The 20923-nt window shown below is 35.9% G+C and overlaps 1 protein-coding gene across 2 annotated transcripts in view; it reads left to right on the top strand.

The window, feature by feature from the left end:
* The first annotated feature begins 2210 nt into the window (after nt 1-2210).
* The window catches only part of IKZF3 (IKAROS family zinc finger 3), an 86539-nt gene continuing 67826 nt past the window's right edge, over nt 2211-20923 (top strand). For both annotated transcript variants that reach the window (XM_036079963.2, XM_036079962.2), the window contains exon 1: nt 2211-2348. In XM_036079963.2, the coding sequence (XP_035935856.2) occupies nt 2342-2348 (7 nt within the window). In that variant the 5' untranslated portion in view covers nt 2211-2341. The remainder of the gene's footprint in view (nt 2349-20923) is intronic.

Here is a 20923-nt window from a genome sequence, read left to right as displayed (position 1 = left end):
CGTCTTACATTAGTACATTTCTCACAATTAATGAACCAGCGTTGATACATTACTATTAAATAAGGCATATACTTTATTTAGATTTCTTAGTTTTTACTTAATGTCCTTTTTCTGCTCCAGAATCCCATCCAGACTCCCACACTACATTAAGTCATCATGTCTCCTTAGGTTCTTCTTGGCTGTGAGTTTCTCAGACATTTCTTTTTTTTGATTATCTTTACAGTTAATGAAAATTTTGATTACATTACCTGACCTTAACTGGTTAGGTACTTTGCAGAATGCCTCTCTATTGGAATTTGTCTGATGTTTTCTCATTATTCTACTAAGGTTATAGATTTTTGGGTAGAAGACTATAGAGATAAAGTGCCATTCCCATAACATCATATTAAGGGTACATACTATCAACACGTTTTATCACTGTTGATGTTACCTTGATCACCTGGCTAAGGTAGTGTTTGTCAGATTTCTCTACTTGAAAATTACTCTTTTTCCCTCCCTTACATACTGTACTCTTTGGAAGGAAGTCACTATGTGAAGCCCACACTAAGGAGTAGGGATTATGCTCCACCTCCTTGAGGGTGGAGTAGTTACATAAATTATTTCATCCACCTACTTTTTATCTGTTCTCCTAAGTACCATTCTCTGGAGTCTGAAATACTCCATTTTGAACTAATTATTTACAGAGTAGTAACACGTTCCACTGCTAAGTATAATAACAGTGTTTACATCCTTTTAACAACCAAATAACTATTCATCCTTAAACCATCCCTGTGAAATTTTACAGTTCCTCTTCTGCTACTTTTGATGTGCTATTTTTGCTTTTAGAAACTAACAAACAACAAATTTCCCCTTTCAATACTATAATTAGACCTGGTGTTTAGAGTATTTCTCCAAAATTGATATTATCCTGTAGAACTCCAACCCATACAATCTACAGAGATACTACCATGGTGTCATGATCTTAAAACAAAGCCAGTGCAAGTTATTTACTCATTAAAAAATATCACCCACCACACATAAATGTGTATGTATATAGATACACACACATATGTTGGCCTTCTATACCAAGGCATATTTAAAATAAACTAAAATTCATAAATTACAACATGGACACTTTAACTTGTAAGTGTGGGTTTCTTCTGATATGGTCTGCTGAAGCACAACCCCCCAAACTTAAGTCTGAATTATATTTTTATACAGTAACAATATAATTTTCTAACAAGGGTGGAAGTGACCTTTTTGAGCATCATTCACATGTTGTCCAATTCAACACAATGGATATCTTTATAAGGATTCACCAGAACAATGTCCCTTAGACTTCAATGTAAAGAAAAAATCTGCTTTTGAAAACTTGTTATACGGGCACTTCCCCTTTCCTTTTCCTATAGTCAAATTTGTGCTTTACCTCTATAAAGCAGGAAGATATTAGGGAAAGATGTTGACTGGTATGTTTCTGTGCAGTAACATCTTTGAGTTAATTTTACTATCTTATCACACCCTCCCCTTAGCTCTATTTTCTTTACTTACTTTTCTGCTATATGTATGTATATGTATTTTTGTAAGCTGTCTCAGATCGTACTTGGAAGAAGGCAGAGTAGTAGAAAATAAACACATAAATAAAGTGCACAGTATTTTGTGAGTGGTGGCAAGCAGTTCCCAGAAGGGAAAACAAAAGTGAGAGAATTTTTGCTTCCCGAAATGAAAAAATTGAGTTGATAAAAGTGCCCAAATCCTTTTGAACTGTCTTAGAATTTTCTGAAAACTTGGACCAAGAATTATCATGTGAAAAGAAAAACAGAGAAGAAAAACATAATACTTCGAATGGAGTGAGTTCTCTTTGACGGTATTCATGGCTATCATCCCCGAGTCTAGACCAAAAGTTCCAGATCTTTTAAATTTAAGACAAACCTCTTTGAACTTAAACTTCTAAGAAAACAATCCAGATCGTCCCTCCCCGCCCCCCCCCCCCCCCATATATTACTCTCCCATCCATTATCCTTCTCCAATAGACACTTTGGGACAATTTACTGATGCGCCATTTCCATCCTATCTGGTTCTCGGGTTTGACATTCAAAAGGGGGCTGGAGGTGCGGAACCTCGGGAGCTCCGCGGCGAGCGTGCTTTAAAGCCGCCGCCAGCCAGCGCCGCTGTAACCCCGCGCACCGGCGGGTCGCCGGCTCCTGCCCCTTTCAATCTGCGCCGACGCGGCGGCCGGATCCCGGGGACTCCCCGCGCCGGGAATCTCCCGCCAGCTGCGCACTGCGTCCCGGCGACGGCAGGAGCACGTGGAGCGGCCGGATAGCCAGAGCGCAACTCCAACCCAGCCCAGCCCGGCGGCGAGATGGAAGGTGAGCCTCCAGCCCGCTTCTTTTCTAAGGGGTCCTTGAAAAGCTCGACCGGTGCACGCAGCAGAGAGAGTTCCTTCTGAATCTCGGTTTTGCTTCTATTTATTTCTTTTGTCAAAAGTAAATATGAGGCATTTCAGAAGGCAAAGCGTGTCGGTTCTCAAACATCTCTCATACTGCTCCCCCCCCCAGCCCCCACCTAACTTTGGAAAGTGATAACTTCTTCTCAATTTTATGTCTTAGGGGTTGTCAGACATGAGGGGTCAACTCTAAGTCTGCAGAGGAAGAGTACTTATGGGGCGTCCCTGAAATGGCAGCAAACCTGGGTTGGAATCACTGAGCCTTTTGGATGCTTTTTTTCGTCCACGGCCTCAGTGTCCATTGGAATTATGCTAATCTGAGTGACTTCTTTAGAATGAAACGTGACAGTTTTTTTTTTTTCTTTTTCTTATAAGAGTAAATGCTATCATATGGGAAAGGTAAATTTTTAAGTGGTTGGCACTGGTGGTTCCCTTGGAACTCTATCTTCTAATGATCCTCTCTTTACCCAAAGCAAAACTCAGGCTCAATTAAAAAATTTCATTTGAATTAATTTTGAAAGTCGTGAAACTCCTCGCTTCTCAAAAAATTTCCAGTATATACTTACTTGGGATAACTAAAATTTCACACTACTATTGTAAACTTATCAGTGGTCTTTTCAACAAGTGTTTGTAAAACCTTGAAAATGGCAGATGCTTTTCAAGTTGGGGAAGGTGGTGATATTTCGAAGATCAGAATTTGGGGGAAACATATTCTTTCTCTTAATAAATGAGATACTGACACGTAATAAAAATGTTAATTTGATAAATATTATGAATAGCATGGATTTTTTCATAATAATCGAAGGATCTTCTGTTGCCAATGAACCTTGATCTTTGGCAACTCTAAGTCTAGAGTATATGAATTTATTTAAATGTGATTAAATACTTTGGGACACAAGATACAGGTGGTAGAGCTTTTTTTCCCCCCCACAGTCTAATTGAATGCAATATTGTGGTCCTGAATCCTCAGTTTGTACATGGCTATGCCTACAATTTTTCTAACTGCCGTGGCCCGTATAAATTTTTTTTTCTCGTAGAATGCCAAACAAGTCAATGAACAGTATGTGTTTAGTATGGTTATGGAAACTTAAATGGCCATTACGAATAATGCTTCAGGTGTTTTCTCTTATGAAAAACTATGCTGTTAAATTTTAAATTATTGGGGTTTTAGAACTAGCTCTAAAAATTGACATTGTGAATATTTAAAAATGGTTTATGAAGTGTAATTGTTAACATGTAAAGGTCTGGTTGGCCAAGAACAGGAAAAAAACTAGGTCACTGTACATTATGAAAAAATAATTTAAAAAATTCTCATGCTTTAATTATTACAGATGAGTTGCTGAATTTATTTTTGTGAAGTTTAAATCAATATCCAACACTATTTTTTCTCAATCATTTCAGTTCTCCAGACTAACATACAGAATAGTGTAAATCCGTGGAAACTAGAGTGTTTCCCTGTAAATGTTAATACTCCTGAATTCATTTAATGTGAAATAAAGAAATTATTAGCTAAATAGCATAATTTGGGATAGTAATGCCCCTAACAAGGACTTTTAGATAAGCCTGAATAAAAACTGTCTAAATAAGAAAGGAATGAAAACTTGTATAGAATTTGAGTTAGAACGTACAAACTATAAATGGAAAGAGATGGAATATAGAATACAGGCAGTGATCAGTTGTGAGTTTAGGTGTCTAGATTAAATTCATAGGTCTATAGAGATGGATGGTATATAGTATGCTTAATGCAAAAACTTCAACACTTAAATTAAAAAATACAATTTAAAAAAGATTAATGATGTGAATTTGGCTATTCTAACATCAGGTCCTTGAGGATGGAGTAGTTGATGTAGTAAAATATCTAGTTCATTATAGCCACCTGAGATTGACTAACTGGCCCATGTGTTTGATATTTAAAATATTTTTAAAATTATCTTGACATTTTGGCCTTAATATACAGAGATTTGAACTACTGTGTATACCTCTCATTTCTTGGCAGTATGAGAAAGCAGAATACTTTATGGAATACCTTTATTTTCTGCCTAATTGTGGTCAAATTAACATGCTACAGTTTATTGTGAAATGTGAGCCTGTTTAGTCATTCCTTCAGCATATAAAATCTTTTTTAAATTCATTCTTCAACAAACGTTTACTGAGACATTCTATGTGTGAAGATGTAAGATGAAATAAGCTTTTGAAATTGAAATTTTGTCATGTAAAAATGAAAAGTTAATACATATAAATCAGGAGCTATAACTTTTTTCTTTTCTCACAATCTGTAATCCTAAATATTTTCTATCCAAAGACTCTTGATGTTGCTAAATTTTATTTGTGTTGTAATAACAGTAGTTCTTCTATCTGTTACGGTTAAGAAATGAGGTGGTTCACAAATACGAATTTCATAGGTATTGACATGTTTCTCTCATTTAATATAAAACCTTTCTATTTAAACAATATTGGATAGAGATCTTCCTAAGTGTATTTATTACACAACCCCCTGTCTTATAAGCAAGGTACACAAAAGATCATTTTATCTTGTGACCCTGGGTTACTATTCTAACCATCAGGTGATGTATTATTATTCTATAATATATTCTCATAGGGGTTTTGAACTGTGCAGAGTTGAATGCCTCCACACTAGATATTCCAGGGTTATTTGTCTCCTTCTTGATGTCAGCTTCTGCTTCTTACCACATGGCTTTTGTGGAAGCCATTTTTCATTTCTAAGTCCCTTTCTATGCTCTGGATGGTTGAGTTTTACAGAGATATAGCCTCCAAATGGTGGAGTTTACTAGCCCTCCATTATGAGCATATGAAGGATGAAATGGTAAAGTCCAAAGGAACAAAAGCTACAGAAAGGCCACAGGATCTTGATAGAACATAATTTTAGAAAATTCCTGTTTGTGCTTCCTATGATCCAACACGGGATTTCACACTTCCACGTCTTCACTAAAGTCTTCAGCCCATTCTTTACTTGGTTATGCCTACTTATCCTTCAAGAATCTGCTCAGGCATCATCACCCTGAAGGCTCTGCAGATGCCCTCCTTTTGATGACCTTCTCTGATGCCTTCTGGTGGTCACCCTACTGGTCCCTCACCTTCCTCCACCTAAGCTAAGTGACTTTCCTTTCTGTGCATACTTCTGTGAATTGTATTGAAATTATTTATTGATTTAAATATTTATTCCCCCCACTGGTCTTTAAGCTTCTAGAGGGCAGAGAATATGTCTTATTTTTGTGTGCTCAGTACCAGGAATAGTTCTTGGTTCATAAAAGACCTTCAGAGTTTGTTGCCTTCAATTAAGAAAATAATGCTGAAGGGATGCCTGGGTGGCTCAGTCAGTTGGGCATCCGCCTTCGGCTCGGGTCGTGATCCCGGAGTCCTGGGATCGAGTCCCGCATTGGGCTCCTTGCTCGGCAGGGAGTCTGCTTCTCCCTCTGCTTCTGCTGCTCCCCCTGCTTGTGCTCTCTCTCTCTCTCTCTGACAAATAAATAAATAAAATCTTTTTAAAAAAATAGTGCTGAAAAGCAATTTTTGTTATGTTTATTATGACTTTTTATTTAATTTTCATGAGTAGGAGATTGGTGCTAGCAATTCTTTGATAGGACTCAGAAAATTTTAAAAGTACTTAATTAAACAATATAACAGAAAAAGAAAGCCAAGAAAACAAAAATGTTACTGGGTATTTTTGGCTAAACTATCCCTAAAGTCAAATCTTATCTATTAACTTTATATTGGTAGATTTCAGGATCACATATTAGTCCATTAAAATATGGATCAAATATGAGCAGAAATTTGCTTTCTCAATCAGTAAGATATAGATGATACCATAAAATTAGCATACAACTTTCCAGTGATACTTTTATAATACATTATTGTAAACTTGTCAGTATATTAACTGTATATATTCACTTATGTAGGACTAAAAGATTATTCATAGATCTTTTATCAGACGTCCAGTGTTAATTGGCTCCTGACTCAAGCTGTAGTTCTAGACTATGTATGAGAAGAACTGAGAGATTAATACAGAAACCTGCCTGTAGTAGGTGCTCAGTAAATGACTTTTTGTGCTAAGGATTCATTTATTATTTTGAAAAGAGATCCTAAACATCACAAGGACATAGAGATCACTCTGTTATCTAGCCTTTTAAAAATACAACTTTTTAAAAACCATAAGGATGACTCTAAGGTCTTTTGAATCACCAAAAAAAAGGTGAAATAATGAAACAATAATTATATCTATCTTATATGTAGATTATTTTATATATGATCTATGTATAATTATTAGTTATTATTACTATATAATTATCAAAATACTTTAATCCCATGATTTTGAATGAGATTATTTTTCAGCATTAATTGAAATCTGCTTTCTGCATCCAAAATTAAAGTTCTTAAGGTCCAAAGTGGTGTAGAGTAAATCAAAATAAAATGAAGTTGATACCGTATTATAGTTCCACTTAGGAGAGGTAAAAAAAAGTAGGTGTTTAATAATGGATATGAAACAGAATAAAATCTATTTATGTAACAATACTCTTTACTCACTGTCAAAGATTCAAAATCAGTTTACCTCCTAACTTTTTATATCAATAGAATTGGCAACATATCACAAATTGTATTTGTTAATGTATGTTCTTAGAGCTGAAATTTTTGGCACATCAAATTTGTAGGTTTATACAGGAAACTTTTTTAAAATAAAAGAAACTGAAAATATTTCAGTAGCATCACTGATGAAACAATATAAAGCTATATTTTCTACTTGTAACTCTTAATTATCTAAAGATTACTTAACTAGATTTATTGCTTATTTTGGTTGTTAATATACGTGTAGCTCCTTCTAGACTGTCAGGTCCCAAAGTGTAGGCATCTTTTTATCATCAGCCCATTCCTCAGCACATAGTACGGCTACAGTCATATTAATTGAATTAATTAATGAATGAGTTGCCTGTGTGTTTGGTCATTTGATTATTTGTTCAGCTTTTAGGGTAAAGAGAGTAAGGAAAATAGTGACATTGAAACTAGTTAATTTTGCTGGCTAATTTGTCAAAGGTGTTAGTAAAGGTTTGGTAGAAGAGTTTGGAATGTTTGCTAAATCCAACAATATGAATACTACCGTATTTTTCTAATCCAATATTGGCTCTGCTCTGGGCAAAGTAATATAGTGCCTTCTAACTTTTGGATTTGTTTAAAATTTTTGCTACATTCTTTATTTCAGTGAAGCACGGCACTTTCCACAATAAACCATTTCTTTATAACAGATGTTTTGATTCTTTTTTTTTTTTTTAAAGATTTTATTTATTTATTTGAGAGAGAGAGAATGAGAGACAGAGAGCATGAGAGGGAGGAGGGTCAGAGGGAGAAGCAGACTCCCTGCTGAGCAGGGAGCCCGATGCGGGACTCGATCCCAGGACTCCAGGACCATGACCTGAGCCGAAGGCAGTCGCTTAACCAACTGAGCCACCCAGGCGCCCCAGATGTTTTGATTCTTAAAGTTGACAACATATTTCACTTAATTTGAGTTCTCTATCACAGCACCATCAGTTCACTTGCAAAGTGGTATCTATTTGAAAGACTATTAACTTATCAGAATATTTGGGCACATCAGAATAGTTTCCTATAATAATAGTCATATAGAGTCTGTGGATATGAAAAAAATATCATGCTCACAAACCTATAAATACTTTATAGATATGGAGTTACATCATAGTTGATACATAATAGCTCCGGTCTGAAAACTGAAAGTTACTAATTTTTATATTTAACAATTAATCATTTTTGCTATCATCTGCCTTCATCTCTGTAATTAGGAAATCACTCACTAATACTCATTAATAGTTGATTTTATGCTTGCATACGATGTAGACAGTACCACAGATGTGCATCAGAGGCTAACTTGATTTAAATTTCATTTGACTTTCATGAATATCATTTACCAAATTTTAATGCATTGAAGATTATCATTTTATAAATTTATACTCTGACCTCAAAATAAAACTTTTTTTTTACCAACTCTTTGAAATTCTTTGAAATATTAACATTTTGTAAATGTGACGAGTAAGATTGTGGTTCTGCACTCGTATTTTTTTTTCCTGTGCATAATTGCTCATGTAAAATTATTTAAGTAAGAACATCATTAACTCTCCTATTCCCTCTATTTAACTAAGTGCCCATAAAGGCTCAGGCTAATGTGTTTGGAACATTCTTTTACCACAGTATAGTAACTAACTGCTCAATAATAAGAATATGAGCATGGTACATCATGATTATATATTATAAATTTTTTTTAAGATTTTATTTATTTATTTGACAGAGACACAGTGAGAGAGGGAACACAAGCAGGGGGAGTGGGAGAGGGGGAAGCAAGCCTCCCGCCGAGCAGGGAGCCTGATGTGGGGCTCGATGTGGGGCTCGATCCCAGGACCCTGGGATCATGACCTGAGCCCAAGGCAGACGCTTAACGACTGAGCCACCCAGGCACCCTTATATATTATAAATTTTTAAAATACTTATTGTAAGGTTGGGTTACTTCTTGCTGATTTTTATGTTCAGAATTAAAGAATGTAAAGATTTGTTAGATATTTTTAGTGATTCAACTTTGAAACAAAGATTACTTACCATCTTTCAAATTTCAGGGAATAGTTTAAAAACTATTCTGAAATAATAAGGTGAAACACTTGCAAGTGGTAACAGTTTTTATATATATGCATCTTCATTTCTTTTCATATTGACAAAACACAGAAATAATGTATTTATTTGAAGCTGATAAAAAGCTGCAAGTTTCATCTATATCTATAGATTTTTAGTTTTTGTATATTAAAACAGCTTTATTGTTCTCATTGTTTGACCTTTCAGTAATTATTATATATTGGAACTTACTATATTGTATACTACTGAGATACCTCTTTATCTGTTTTATGTGTGGTAATCTATGTAAGATTTCATTTGAAAAATGAAGTGCCTCTTCAAAAAAAAAGTTTAAAAACTACTGGGATAGAAATAGACGCTTTTTAACTAAGTAGTCTCTGGATGCCACTGTTTAAGACTCAGCAAGTTCTGTAGAAATTATGACTGTTAGAAATTAAACCCCTGTCCCTTTGGCTCTGCAACTTCCTTTGCTAAGACTAAGCTTTCTAACTTTATTTTGGTATCGTAGATGTTATGCTGTACCGTTCAAACCTTGAGAAATAGCTGGCCCATTGGCCTACAAGAAATAGTTGTCTAAAGCAGTTGTGTGCCAGTGGATTCAAGTGAGAGAGATTATTTATAACTGGTGAAAGCCACTGATACCCTACCTCTCTTGGTTTGAGAATCATTTCAATCGGACAAAAGACTTTATGGACCATCCTGACCAACAGACTTCTGCTTGCCACCATAAAAACAAAATCCCCCAGAATTAATGGATAAAAGAATTAGGATGAGTCACCATTTTAACATTTTTCATGCATTCTAGAAATAAGATTATGAGCTTGTTTGGTAAACAATACTGCAGTATAAGATAGGTCATTGGCATTTACGAATGTAACCTGTTTTGACTCTCTGAGTGGCCTGAAGGAATACAAGAATACATGGAAATTTGTAAATGTAATGGCTTTTGTAAAGATTTAAATAGGATAATGTATATAGAAGTCCTACCTCAAATTTGAATTAGTAAGGACTGAGAAACCAGAGTACACAAGTGTATAGCTTCTATGTTAGCCTAACCAATAGCATCCGTGCACATCTTAAAAGAAATCTGGAGTTTCTCAGAGGACTCCACAGTTTTCCATTGCAAACATCGATGACCTAATGTGGCCCTATTTGTCCCAAACCTAAGCAAACCTAGGGAATTTTTACAGGTAACCTAACTTAGGGATGGAGACATACTCTGTATAATGGGACAAATAAGGATTTAAAAAGTTGATAGTAAGAATTAATGTAATGCTTATAGATCTTGTGGCTAGTACTTTATACAGTGACACTGATATTATATGATGACTCCTTGAGGTATTCCATGGTCTGCCTCACAATTCAACAAGAATTTGGATGAGATACACAAAAAAAGACAAAAATTTGTTTTTATCAACAGAATACTGTTTTATAAAAAAATCTTATGTGGGACAGATGCAAGTGTGATGTTCCAGTTGAGAGGAGGGTGAGAGCAACGGACTACTGCTAGGCTTACCTAGCTGTTGGCCCTTTCCTTCTCCTGACAGAGTGGTACCTATGGCAGCCCTCTGGAACCCTGGAGTTCCATAGAACACATTTTCAAAACTATGGATTCAGACTGTTTCATGTTTTTTTTGTACTGGTAACCCTGTATCTAGACCTACTTCCTTCAATCCATTTTGAGGATTGCTGCCAGAATGATCTTCCTAAAATATCAAGTTACTCCCCTACTGAAAAACCATTTTAAGAGTTTCTTAGTAGGGGGCGCCTGGGTGGCTCAGTCATTAAGCGTCTGCCTTCAGCTCAGGTCATGATCTCAGGGTCCTGGGATCGAGCCCTGCGTCGGGCTCCCTGCTCAGTGGGAGGCCTGCTTCTCCCTCTCCCACTCCCCCTGCTAGTGTTCCCTCTCTCGCTGTGTCTCTCTGTCAAATAAATAAATTTAAAAAAAAATCTTAAAAAAAAAAAAAAAGAGTTTCTTAGTAGGGCATTTAAGAAAATCCACAATGTAGCTTCAATATACCTTGCCAGTGGTGTCCTCTGTCCTCTAATGTTATTCTGGACTGCTTAGTGTTCCCTGAACATGCATTACTTCTCCTAACTCCCCATTTTTCTAATGCTGTTCAAACCCAACAAGTCCAAAAATGAACTCCTCTCTCCAACTCAAACCAACTTCTCCTGACTTCCCAACACTGTTAATAGCACCACAATCCCATTGAAATCCTTATTCATTCATTATGTTCTGTCGCAAATGCCATTCCTTTTAGGAAGCCATCCTTCATTCCAGGTTGGAGTTTTTCCCTTTTTCTGACACTCAGTAACATTTTATATCTAATGGCTGCCAGAACCTAACTTCATTTTATGGAAAAATATTAAGTGTTTTTGCATGGTTTCAATACAGTCTAAATTGCCTAAGAATGCAATTACTATATAAGTGAAGAGAAGATGATTCTTTGTTATGTTCAGAGCCAAGTCTCTTTTGCCATTATTGATTCAACCTGTATCCTTCTGTATTTTTAGGTCTTGCATTCATGGTGATTCTACAAATATGTCTGACTACCTTATTATTATGTTTTCTAAAATAATTGTGCTGGTATACTTACCTATTGAAATACAGATTATTTTATTATCATTTTTCACCTTTGTATGACAGTTGTGGCTTTATTAAAAGCTTACAGGGGTGCTTAGGTGGCACAGTCGGATGAGCCTCCGACTCTTGGCTTCAGCTCAGGCCATCATCTCGGGATCCAGGAATCAAGCCCCTCATCGGGATTCGCACTCAGGGCAGAATCTGCTTGGGATTCTCTCTCCTTCTCCCTCTGCTCCTTCCACTCATGCTTTCTCCCCCCACAAATAAATAAGTAAATCTTTAAAAAAAGAAAAAATCTTACATGTATGGGTAGGTTATATTTAATTCATGATGATAAAAGAGGTATTATAAAATATTTTTTTAAAAAGGGGCACTTCTTTCCAGATCATTGGCTGTGTGGGTCAGGGTGGCCTGAGCTGGGGGTCCAGTGCTGAGATGCTTCAAAGCCTTGTTAAAAATGTTGGGGTCCTCATGAAACCCTACTATACCAAGTTTACCAGGGGATTTGGGTAGGAATGGGGTTGATGGGCTTCATCATTTATAAGATCAGGAGTGCTGATAAAAGAAGTAAAGCTTTGGGGCGCCTGGGTGGCTCAGTCGTTAAGCATCTGCCTTCGGCTCAGGTCATGATCCAAGGGTCCTGGGATCGAGTCCCACATCGGGCTCCCTGCTCTGCGGGAAGCCTGCTTCTCCCTCTCCCACTCCCCCTGCTTGTGTTCCTGCTTTCGCTATGTCTCTCTCTGTCAAATAAATAAATAAAATCTTTAAAAAAAAAAAGAAGTAAAGCTTTAAAAGCTTCAAGTCTTGCACGTGCTCATGGTCATCGTTAACCAGCTTTACTTGGAATACACATCAGATGGCACATCATTCTAGCTGTAAATCTCAGAAGCTCTGTTAGATGGGAACATGGAATATCGCTGTACACTTGCAGATGTGTTGTTTCCTTTGTGGTGTGAATAAATATAACCATGAGGTGCAAAAAATAAAATAAAATAGGGGCGCCTGGGTGGCTCAGTTGGTTAAGCGACTGCCTTCGGCTCAGGTCATGATCCTGGAGTCCCTGGATCGAGTCCCACATCGGGCTCCCTGCTCGGCAGGGAGCCTGCTTCTCCCTCTGACCCTCCCCCCTCTCATGTGCTCTCTCTCTCTCATTCTCTCTGTCTCAAATAAATAAATAAAATCTTTAAAAAAAAAATAAAATAAAAAAAATAAAATAAAATAAAAAATAAAAGGGGGACACTTGGCCTTGGTAAGGTTGAAGACCGCTCTGAGTTTACTATACTGCAAGAGAATAGCCACAGCCTAAATAAGATAATATGTATGAAAATCACCTTGCATAGTACTAGACACAAAGTTGAGGTCCAGCAAATTTTTATTTTAGTTCATAAATCATTTACAAGGATCCTTTAGACCCTTGCTAATTTAAATATAGTCTGTGGACCAGCAGCATCAGCAGCATCTAGCAATTGTTACAAATGCAGAATTTTAGGCCAGACGTGCTGAATTAGAATCTGCATTTTAACAAGGTTCCTAGGGAATTCTTGTGCACATTAAAGTCTTATAAGCATTGCCCACAGTTTGAAAAGTATCAGTGCAGCTTATCATCAGTCTCATAGCACACGTTGGATTAGTAGTGGTGGATCATCTTTATATATGTGTTTAGAATATGATTTTTATTTAAATGCTGATTTTAAAAGATAGTTGAATAACAAAAAGTTTTATAACATTCATTTTTAACTTGCTTTGTAATACATTTATAACACAACCTAATCCAAAAATCAGAAATCTTCATTCATTATTCATATAAAAAATATTTATTGAATGCCTATTATGTATGCAAAATATTGGCAATACAATGGCAAACAAGATAGGCAGTGCTTTTGCTGCCATTGAATTTATAGTTGGATAAGAAAGACAATAAATAAGTAAAAATGAAATAATTAAAATTATATAAGTGTTATGAAGGAAATAAAAAGAGTGCTAATATGGAGATTAATGGTCAGGGACATGGTTGGTGAACCTCTCCTCTTAAATACGGGGTTTGGTTAGAGATAGAAATTTGGTCATCTTCAGCACATAGATGATATTTAATGCCATGAGAATGGATGGGATCAGCTAAAGAGAGAATGTATCGTAAGAAGGGGGCTCAGGATTGAGTCCTGAGAAACATCTAATTTATGTGGGGTCAGGTGGAGAAGGAAGAGCCAGCAAAAGAGAAAGAGCAGCCAGCAAGATAGGAGGAAAACCAGCGGAGTGTGGTATAATGGAATTCAAGAGAAGGGAGTGTTTCATGAAGGAGTAGGTGGTCAGCTATGTTGAATGTTGCTGAAAAATCAAGTAAAGTGAGGGAAAAAATTGCAAGTTGGTTTTAGCAACATAAAAGTTGCTAGTGACCTTAACAAAAGTGGTTTCTGTGGAGTGGTGGGGATGGATACCAAATTAAAGTGGTTAAAGGAGGGATGGGAATAGAGGAAGTAAAAATGTGGATACAGACCATTTTCCCCAAAAGTTTAGCTAGGAAAGAAGAGAAATAAGTGGGGTTGTTGCTGGAGAGAAATGTGGATCAAGAGATTTCATTTGTTTTGTTTTCCAAAGACGAATGACACTTAAACTATCTGTAGTCTAAGTTTATTTAAAAAAAAAAAAAAAAAAAAAAAGTGTGCCTGGGTGGCTCAGTTGTTAAGCATCTGCCTTCGGCTCAGGTCATGATCTGGTGATTCTGGGATTGAGTCCCACATCAGGCTTCCTGCTCAGCGGGAAGCCTGCTTCTCCCTCTCCCACTCCCCCTGCTTGTGTTCCTGCTCTCGCTATCTGTCTCTCTCTATGTCAAATAAATAAAATCTTAAAAAAAAAAAAAGCCTCAGAAGAAAAGCCAAAGTCCTTAAAAACAAACAAACAAACAAAAAATACTCCAGGAGCGAAATTGAAACAGATCTTTTTTGGGGTGCCTGGGTGGCTCAGTCGTTGGGCGTCTGCCTTCGGCTGGGGTCATGATCCCAGGGTCCTGGGATCAGGCCCCGCGTCGGGCTCTCTGCCAAGACCCCAGTTATTTTATAACAGAAACTAGATATTTTGCAGTTATAAAATGAAAGTCTGACTTGGAATATGTTGGATTCAATCATTTTAGCACATTTTTTTTAAGTAGCAATGACATGAAATGCCCATTCTTCCTTTTCTCTCTACATGCTTGTTTGGTGGCATGTGATATCCATGGTAAAATAAAAATGTATTTATTTTTCTACAATTTTAGAGTAATTGACCTTTCAAAGAAAATAACACTAGATGTTGCATTTGTTATTTTAGACCTGTGCCCAACAATCTATAATTTTCTCATTAGACATTTAATCTAGGAGAAAATAGGGTATTTTATTTAAAAAGAATAAGGTAGGAAAGACTGGAATGGTGATGTGGGCTGTATTTGATCTGGTGTCCCTAAAGAAGTAATCTTGCTATTTCTTGACTTTTACTTTAGCCCAAGGTAGAAAGGAAGGAAGTATTTCATGGTTAGAGGAATTACTCTCATGTCATATCTTCCTTTCTCCTCAGTCATAGTCAACTGAAGGGTTTGAAATAACTGACCTACTTCTAAAATTTATAATCTATATAGGAGAGCAACTTTAAAACATTGTTTAAATTCTTTGAAACAAAGGTGCAATTCAAGACATGAATCCTGCTTCTCTTCTTAATGTGACTCTGACATTGTACCTTTAGACAATTATGTGACTTTGTATTTTTTGTCTTTCTTTGTGTCTTGAATTTTGTGTGTATAATCGGGAGAATAATAAATGCCCCTGCACCTGTTTATCTTGCAGAAATACTATGAGATAATATGAAATCTCATTTGCAGTACTGGACTAAGAGCTTGATGTCACATTTTTGGAGAGCCACAAGCAAACAAAACCAAGTTCATAAGAAAGCTCTCATGCCATTATTATGGACTGAGTGGTAGCAACTGAATGATAACTTATCCTGTATGTTTCCAGAGAGCTAAACTAGGACCTGAAATGGACATTTCAGGAAATTTGAGTTCAGCTATATTTAAGGAGGAACTTTTTTAACCGTTAGAGTTTTTCTGAAACGGAAAGGAATAACATTCTGTATTACTGGAAGTGTCTGAGCAGAGGCTGTGCAACCCAAATAGGGGGATATTGGAGGAAATTCAGGGGAAGGAGAGGTAAGATAGCTAAGATAGCCACTCCAATTCTGATATTCTAATTTCATTGGTTATAGAGGTCATTTTTCATTATACGTTATACTATTATACTATACATTATATTATTCTTGTGGTGGTAAGATTCCAGGAATGATTTTAAGTGGTACTATTAAGAGAACTGGTGAAAGACCTTTCAGAAATAGTATCTCATACCCCCGTTGCGTTGCCACATTTACAGTACCGACTGTTATTGTTGCAAATGAACACATTTTTGTAGTCAGTGACTCAATTTCCAGAGGTTTTAGTAAGAAAGTAAAAGTGAACATTTTATATAAGAGAAAATATTTTTTAAAAAAGAGGCATGGGGATAGGGGAGTCAATTTACCGTTATGAAGATAAAAAGGAGTGTCAACACTGAGAGACAGCTTTCTGGCAGCTGTCAGGCACCAGTGTTGTTGGCAGCTAGCAAACTCAGCACAGGATTTTTTCTAAGGTTTAACATTTAGCTCTTCTTTAGCACCTGCACTTTCTACCGGGAAAACAGACCAGTGAATAGAAACCTGATTTCTGAAACTAAGAACAGAATTTTATTAGCTGGTATTCTTAATTGAATGATAATGATACTATAGTATTAAAATAAAGGCAAGTTTACAACCATTTGAGTTAAAAATATGATTATAAATTTTGTTGCTAATGTAAATATTTTGTTTTGTTCATAGATAATTTATATTAGAGCTAAGGGTAAAAACCTTCACCCGCGAACTTTGATGAATTCTCAATTAACCAGACTGCTGCCATTTCCAAGTTTAAATTTTATTTGTAATCTACCCCCTTTCATTTAGCAGTGCATAAAATGCTGGAATCTCTGAGAAAAATCTCGGTATCTTAACAAAAAATTCTAATGAGTGAAATTGTTTTAAAAGGCATCTTTGTCAATGAAAAGAGAATCTGAAGGAATAAAAACAAATTTGAAATTGTCATCTCTCAGTAAACCTATGATGAAGGCTGGTTTTCAATACTGGTAGAAAATAATTTGGAATTGCTAATAAAGCTTTGAAATTCTAGAGTCCTTGAAAAGCTACAGAAGAAATAACCTTTAATTTTTCCAGTCCAATACATTTGTCAGCTATCTCAGTAATAGAATAATTATACCTTTTATAAGATTTGTTATTTAAGACATAAGATGTCAGTGGAAAACACATAATTTAATTAAAACATATCAGGAGAGTAGTTATTTAGTTGTGGGAAGGGCAAGAGGGCAAATGATAGGAAAAGAGTGTTTGCTAGGGTTTTCTGCTAGATTATAATTTTAGCTTTTAAATGAGATAAGAAAAATAGTTTTATTTAATGATAGCAAAAAATCCTAATGGTAATATGATGCTAAGTATATATTTGTACACATATATATAAGTATATTTTTTAAAATACTGTATCTGGGGGTTTGGCATCAGGTGGTGTTTTGTTTTTGTTTTTTGTTTTTACCCTCCAAAAAATCACATTAATGTTTCAAACAGTATGAAAGGTGCTGTCTCAGTGCTTTATATCTTTGATTACTGCATTACTGGAAACCACAACTTTTTCCTGAAATTCCAATTACAGGAATTTTGGAAATATTGGTAAAAGATGGTCATAGTTTTTTCCTGGTATAGTATCTTTAAATTTTGCTTGATATTTAATTTTTATATGTGGTTTGATTTACTTTTTTCCTGATCCAGAGTTTTAATGTTTGTTTTAAAGAAATAGCTTTGCAGTGGTATCCCAAGCAATAGCAAGATATTCTAAAATCTAGAGCAGTGCCATTCAGTAGAACTTTCTGTGATGATCGAAATGTTCTTATCTGTGCTGTCCAATATAGTAACCAGTAGCCACATGTTCTGTTAAGTACTTGAAATGTGGCAGGTGTGACTGAGAAACTAAATTTTTTATTTTAATTAATTTACATTTAAAGTTAAATCACCACACGTGGCTGGGTGGCTACTGTATTGGACAATATAGTATTAGTATTAATAACAGATCTAGAGTAGGGCTTCTGTAAAGGACCAGATAGTGACTGTTTTAGGCTTTTTGAGTCATACAGTCTCTGACATAACTGTTTGACTCTGCCATTGGAGTACAGAAGCAGCTATAGACAGCACATAAATGAAGCAGTTTGGCTCTGTTCCAACAAAACTATATTTTTGTACACTGAAATTTGAATTTCATAATTTTCAAGTGGCACGAAACAGTATTCTAATTTTTTTTATCCATTTAAAAATGTAAAAACCAGCAGAGGGAGAGGAGGAAAAAACATAAAAATCCATTCTTATTGCACATGCCATACAGAAACAGGTGGTAAGTTGTAGTTTGCAGAACCTTAATCTAGAGTGTCCATAAGGATCGATGATAGAGATGTAAAAATTCATGTGATCATTCAATAAATATTTATTGAGTGTCCATCGTGAGTAAGCACTATTTTGGGACCTGAAGATACTGCAAAATAGCAATAAAAAATACAGACAAGGGGTGCCTGGGTGGCTCAGTCAGTTAAGTGTCCAACTCCTGGTTTCAGTCCACCTTGGACTCTGTGCTGGGCATGGAGCCTGCTTGGGATTCTCTCTCTCCCTCTCCTTCTGCCCTTCCCCTCCCAAATATATGTGTATATATGCCAAGTAGTGACAATGAAGAGATTTTATGAAGAGAAATACAGGAGGGTAAGAGAAAAGAACATGACAATGGAGGATGACATTTAATTTTTTAAATTTTTTGTTAAGTTTTTAATTTTAATTCCCCTACAGTTAACATACAGTGTTATATTAGTTTCAGGTGTACAATATAGTGATTCAATAATTCTATACATTACTCATTGCTCATCATGATAAGAGTACTCTTTAATCCCCATCACCTGTTTCACCTGCCCCCCCCCCCCAGTAGAGGATGATGTTTTATATAGAGTAGTTAGGTAAAGCTTGTTTGGTAAGGTGACTTTTGAGCACACACCTGAATGAAGAGAGGAAGTAGGGCCCCATGGTGATCTGGGGAAAGAGCATTCTGGTCAGAAGGAAAGGTAAATGCAAAATCTTGAGGCGAGAGTATGATTTACCTATTCAAGTAACAGAAGAGATGTAGAAAATAGAGGAGATTTATACTTAAACAAAATTAATCCACTTTGGAATTCTTCCATCATTAGCACCAGTTATGTGTAAACATCAGTACAGGAAACTATATTTATTCCAAAAGCAATATAGGGACCCTTCATTCTTAACTTTTTAGAACATTCTTTTGGAAAATATTTTAAAGCTATGTTGATGGCCAACATATTAAAAAGACCCAGTAGACCCCATCAAATGGAACGTTTCTGAGGGTTTTTTTTTAATAATTTTTTTATTGTTATGTTAATCCCCATACATTACATCATTAGTTTTAGATATAGTGTTCCATGATTCATTGTTTGTGCATAACACCCAGTAACATGGTACCCAGTACCCAGTGCATAACACGCTCCATGCAGAACGTGCCCTCCTCTGAGGGGAAGTTAAAGAAATTACAAAATGATCCATTAAAAACTGAAAAGTTTTTGCTGTACTTAGAAATATTTTTTTTTAAAGATTTTATTTATTTATCTGAGAGAGAGAGAATGAGAGAGAGAACATGAGAGGAGAGAGGGTCAGAGGCAGAAGCAGACTCCCTGCTGGGCAGGGAGCCCGATGTGGGACTCAATCCTGGAACTCCAGGATCATGACCTGAGCCGAAGGCAGTTGCTTAACCAACTGAACCACCCAGGTGCCTCATGTACTTAGAAATATTTAACAGGTTTCTCGTCTTCAGTTGGAAATTCCTTCACTATCCACTACCGAGTTTCATGGTTTATGAGGACCTTTAAGTTTAGGTGGAAAAAATGTACTTCAATCTCTTTTGTCCTTGTGTTTTATTAAATATTTTTTTAGTACCTAAGGATAACATCCATGTAGCCTGATTATAGATGGTTTTAATGTCTCCTGTAAGTTCTGAATACTAAGGTAGTCAGAATCTCCTTTTTCCCTTAGAAACTGTACTAAGTTGTTTCTGGTGTTATTTACAGCACACAAAGGCTGCTTGAAAAAATATTGAGAGCTATTTAAATGTCATTGTCAGAGAATTTAAAAGGTTCAGGGGGCTGGGACCTTTTTTCCTTTAGGTCACCAAATCAAAAGCCATCTTGCTCTGTAGTAACTAAAAGATATTTTCACATGAAGGTTGTTTATGTGAAACCTTTGAGCTAGTTTTCTTTCTTTTTTTTCCTGTTAAGAATCCCTTTAGTGTGCAGTTAAAAGTTTCACATTTAGTTTTTTTTTTTAACTTTTTTAAAACACTATCAAACTTACAGAAAAGTTGTAATACAGTACAAAAACTATTTTTTCAGAAATTTGAGACTAAGTTGCTGACATGATGCCCTATCACCCTTGAAAACTTTAATGTACTAAAGTGTACTTCGCCTACGTAATGTAAAACAACATCCAAATCAGCAAATAAACACTGATACATTACTACCATTTAATCCGCAGACCCCATTCATATTTCCCCAGTTGTTTCTACAGTGTTATTTACTGCAGGAGGAGTCAGCTCAGAATCACACATTGTATTTAGTTGTCAAGTCTCTTCACTCTCCTTCAGTCTGGAACAATTTCTTAGTTCCTCAGTCTTTCATAACCTTGACAATTTGGGAGATTACAAAGCCAGTTATTGTGTCAAGTATCCCTCAATTAGAGTTCATTTTCTCATGGTTAGATTCATGTTATGTGTATTTGGCAGCAATATCACAATTATCAGATGGCACATAATTTTCATTTGTCCCATTACTGATGATGATCACTATGTTTAGTTACAGTGGTGTCTACCAAGTTCTTCACTATGTAGTTGCTCTTTTCATCTTTGTAATAATAAATAATTTGGGAGAAGCACTTTGAAACTATATAACTGTTCCATTCATCATCTGACTTTCAGTTTACTTACTTATTAATGTCAATATGGACTCATGAATTTCCCTGTCTCAGATTTGGCCAGTGTAAACCCCTTCAAGATGATTTCTATATCCTTTAACATATCCTCTTCATTTTGTTAGCACCTCCTTGCTTTGTGACGCAACAAAATGTTCCAGACC

The sequence above is a fragment of the Halichoerus grypus genome, chromosome 2, assembly GCF_964656455.1.
Source record: "Halichoerus grypus chromosome 2, mHalGry1.hap1.1, whole genome shotgun sequence".
Taxonomy (NCBI): domain Eukaryota; kingdom Metazoa; phylum Chordata; class Mammalia; order Carnivora; family Phocidae; genus Halichoerus; species Halichoerus grypus.
Note: the sequence above shows the minus strand (reverse complement) of the source record. Positions and strands in the feature narration are given on the sequence as shown.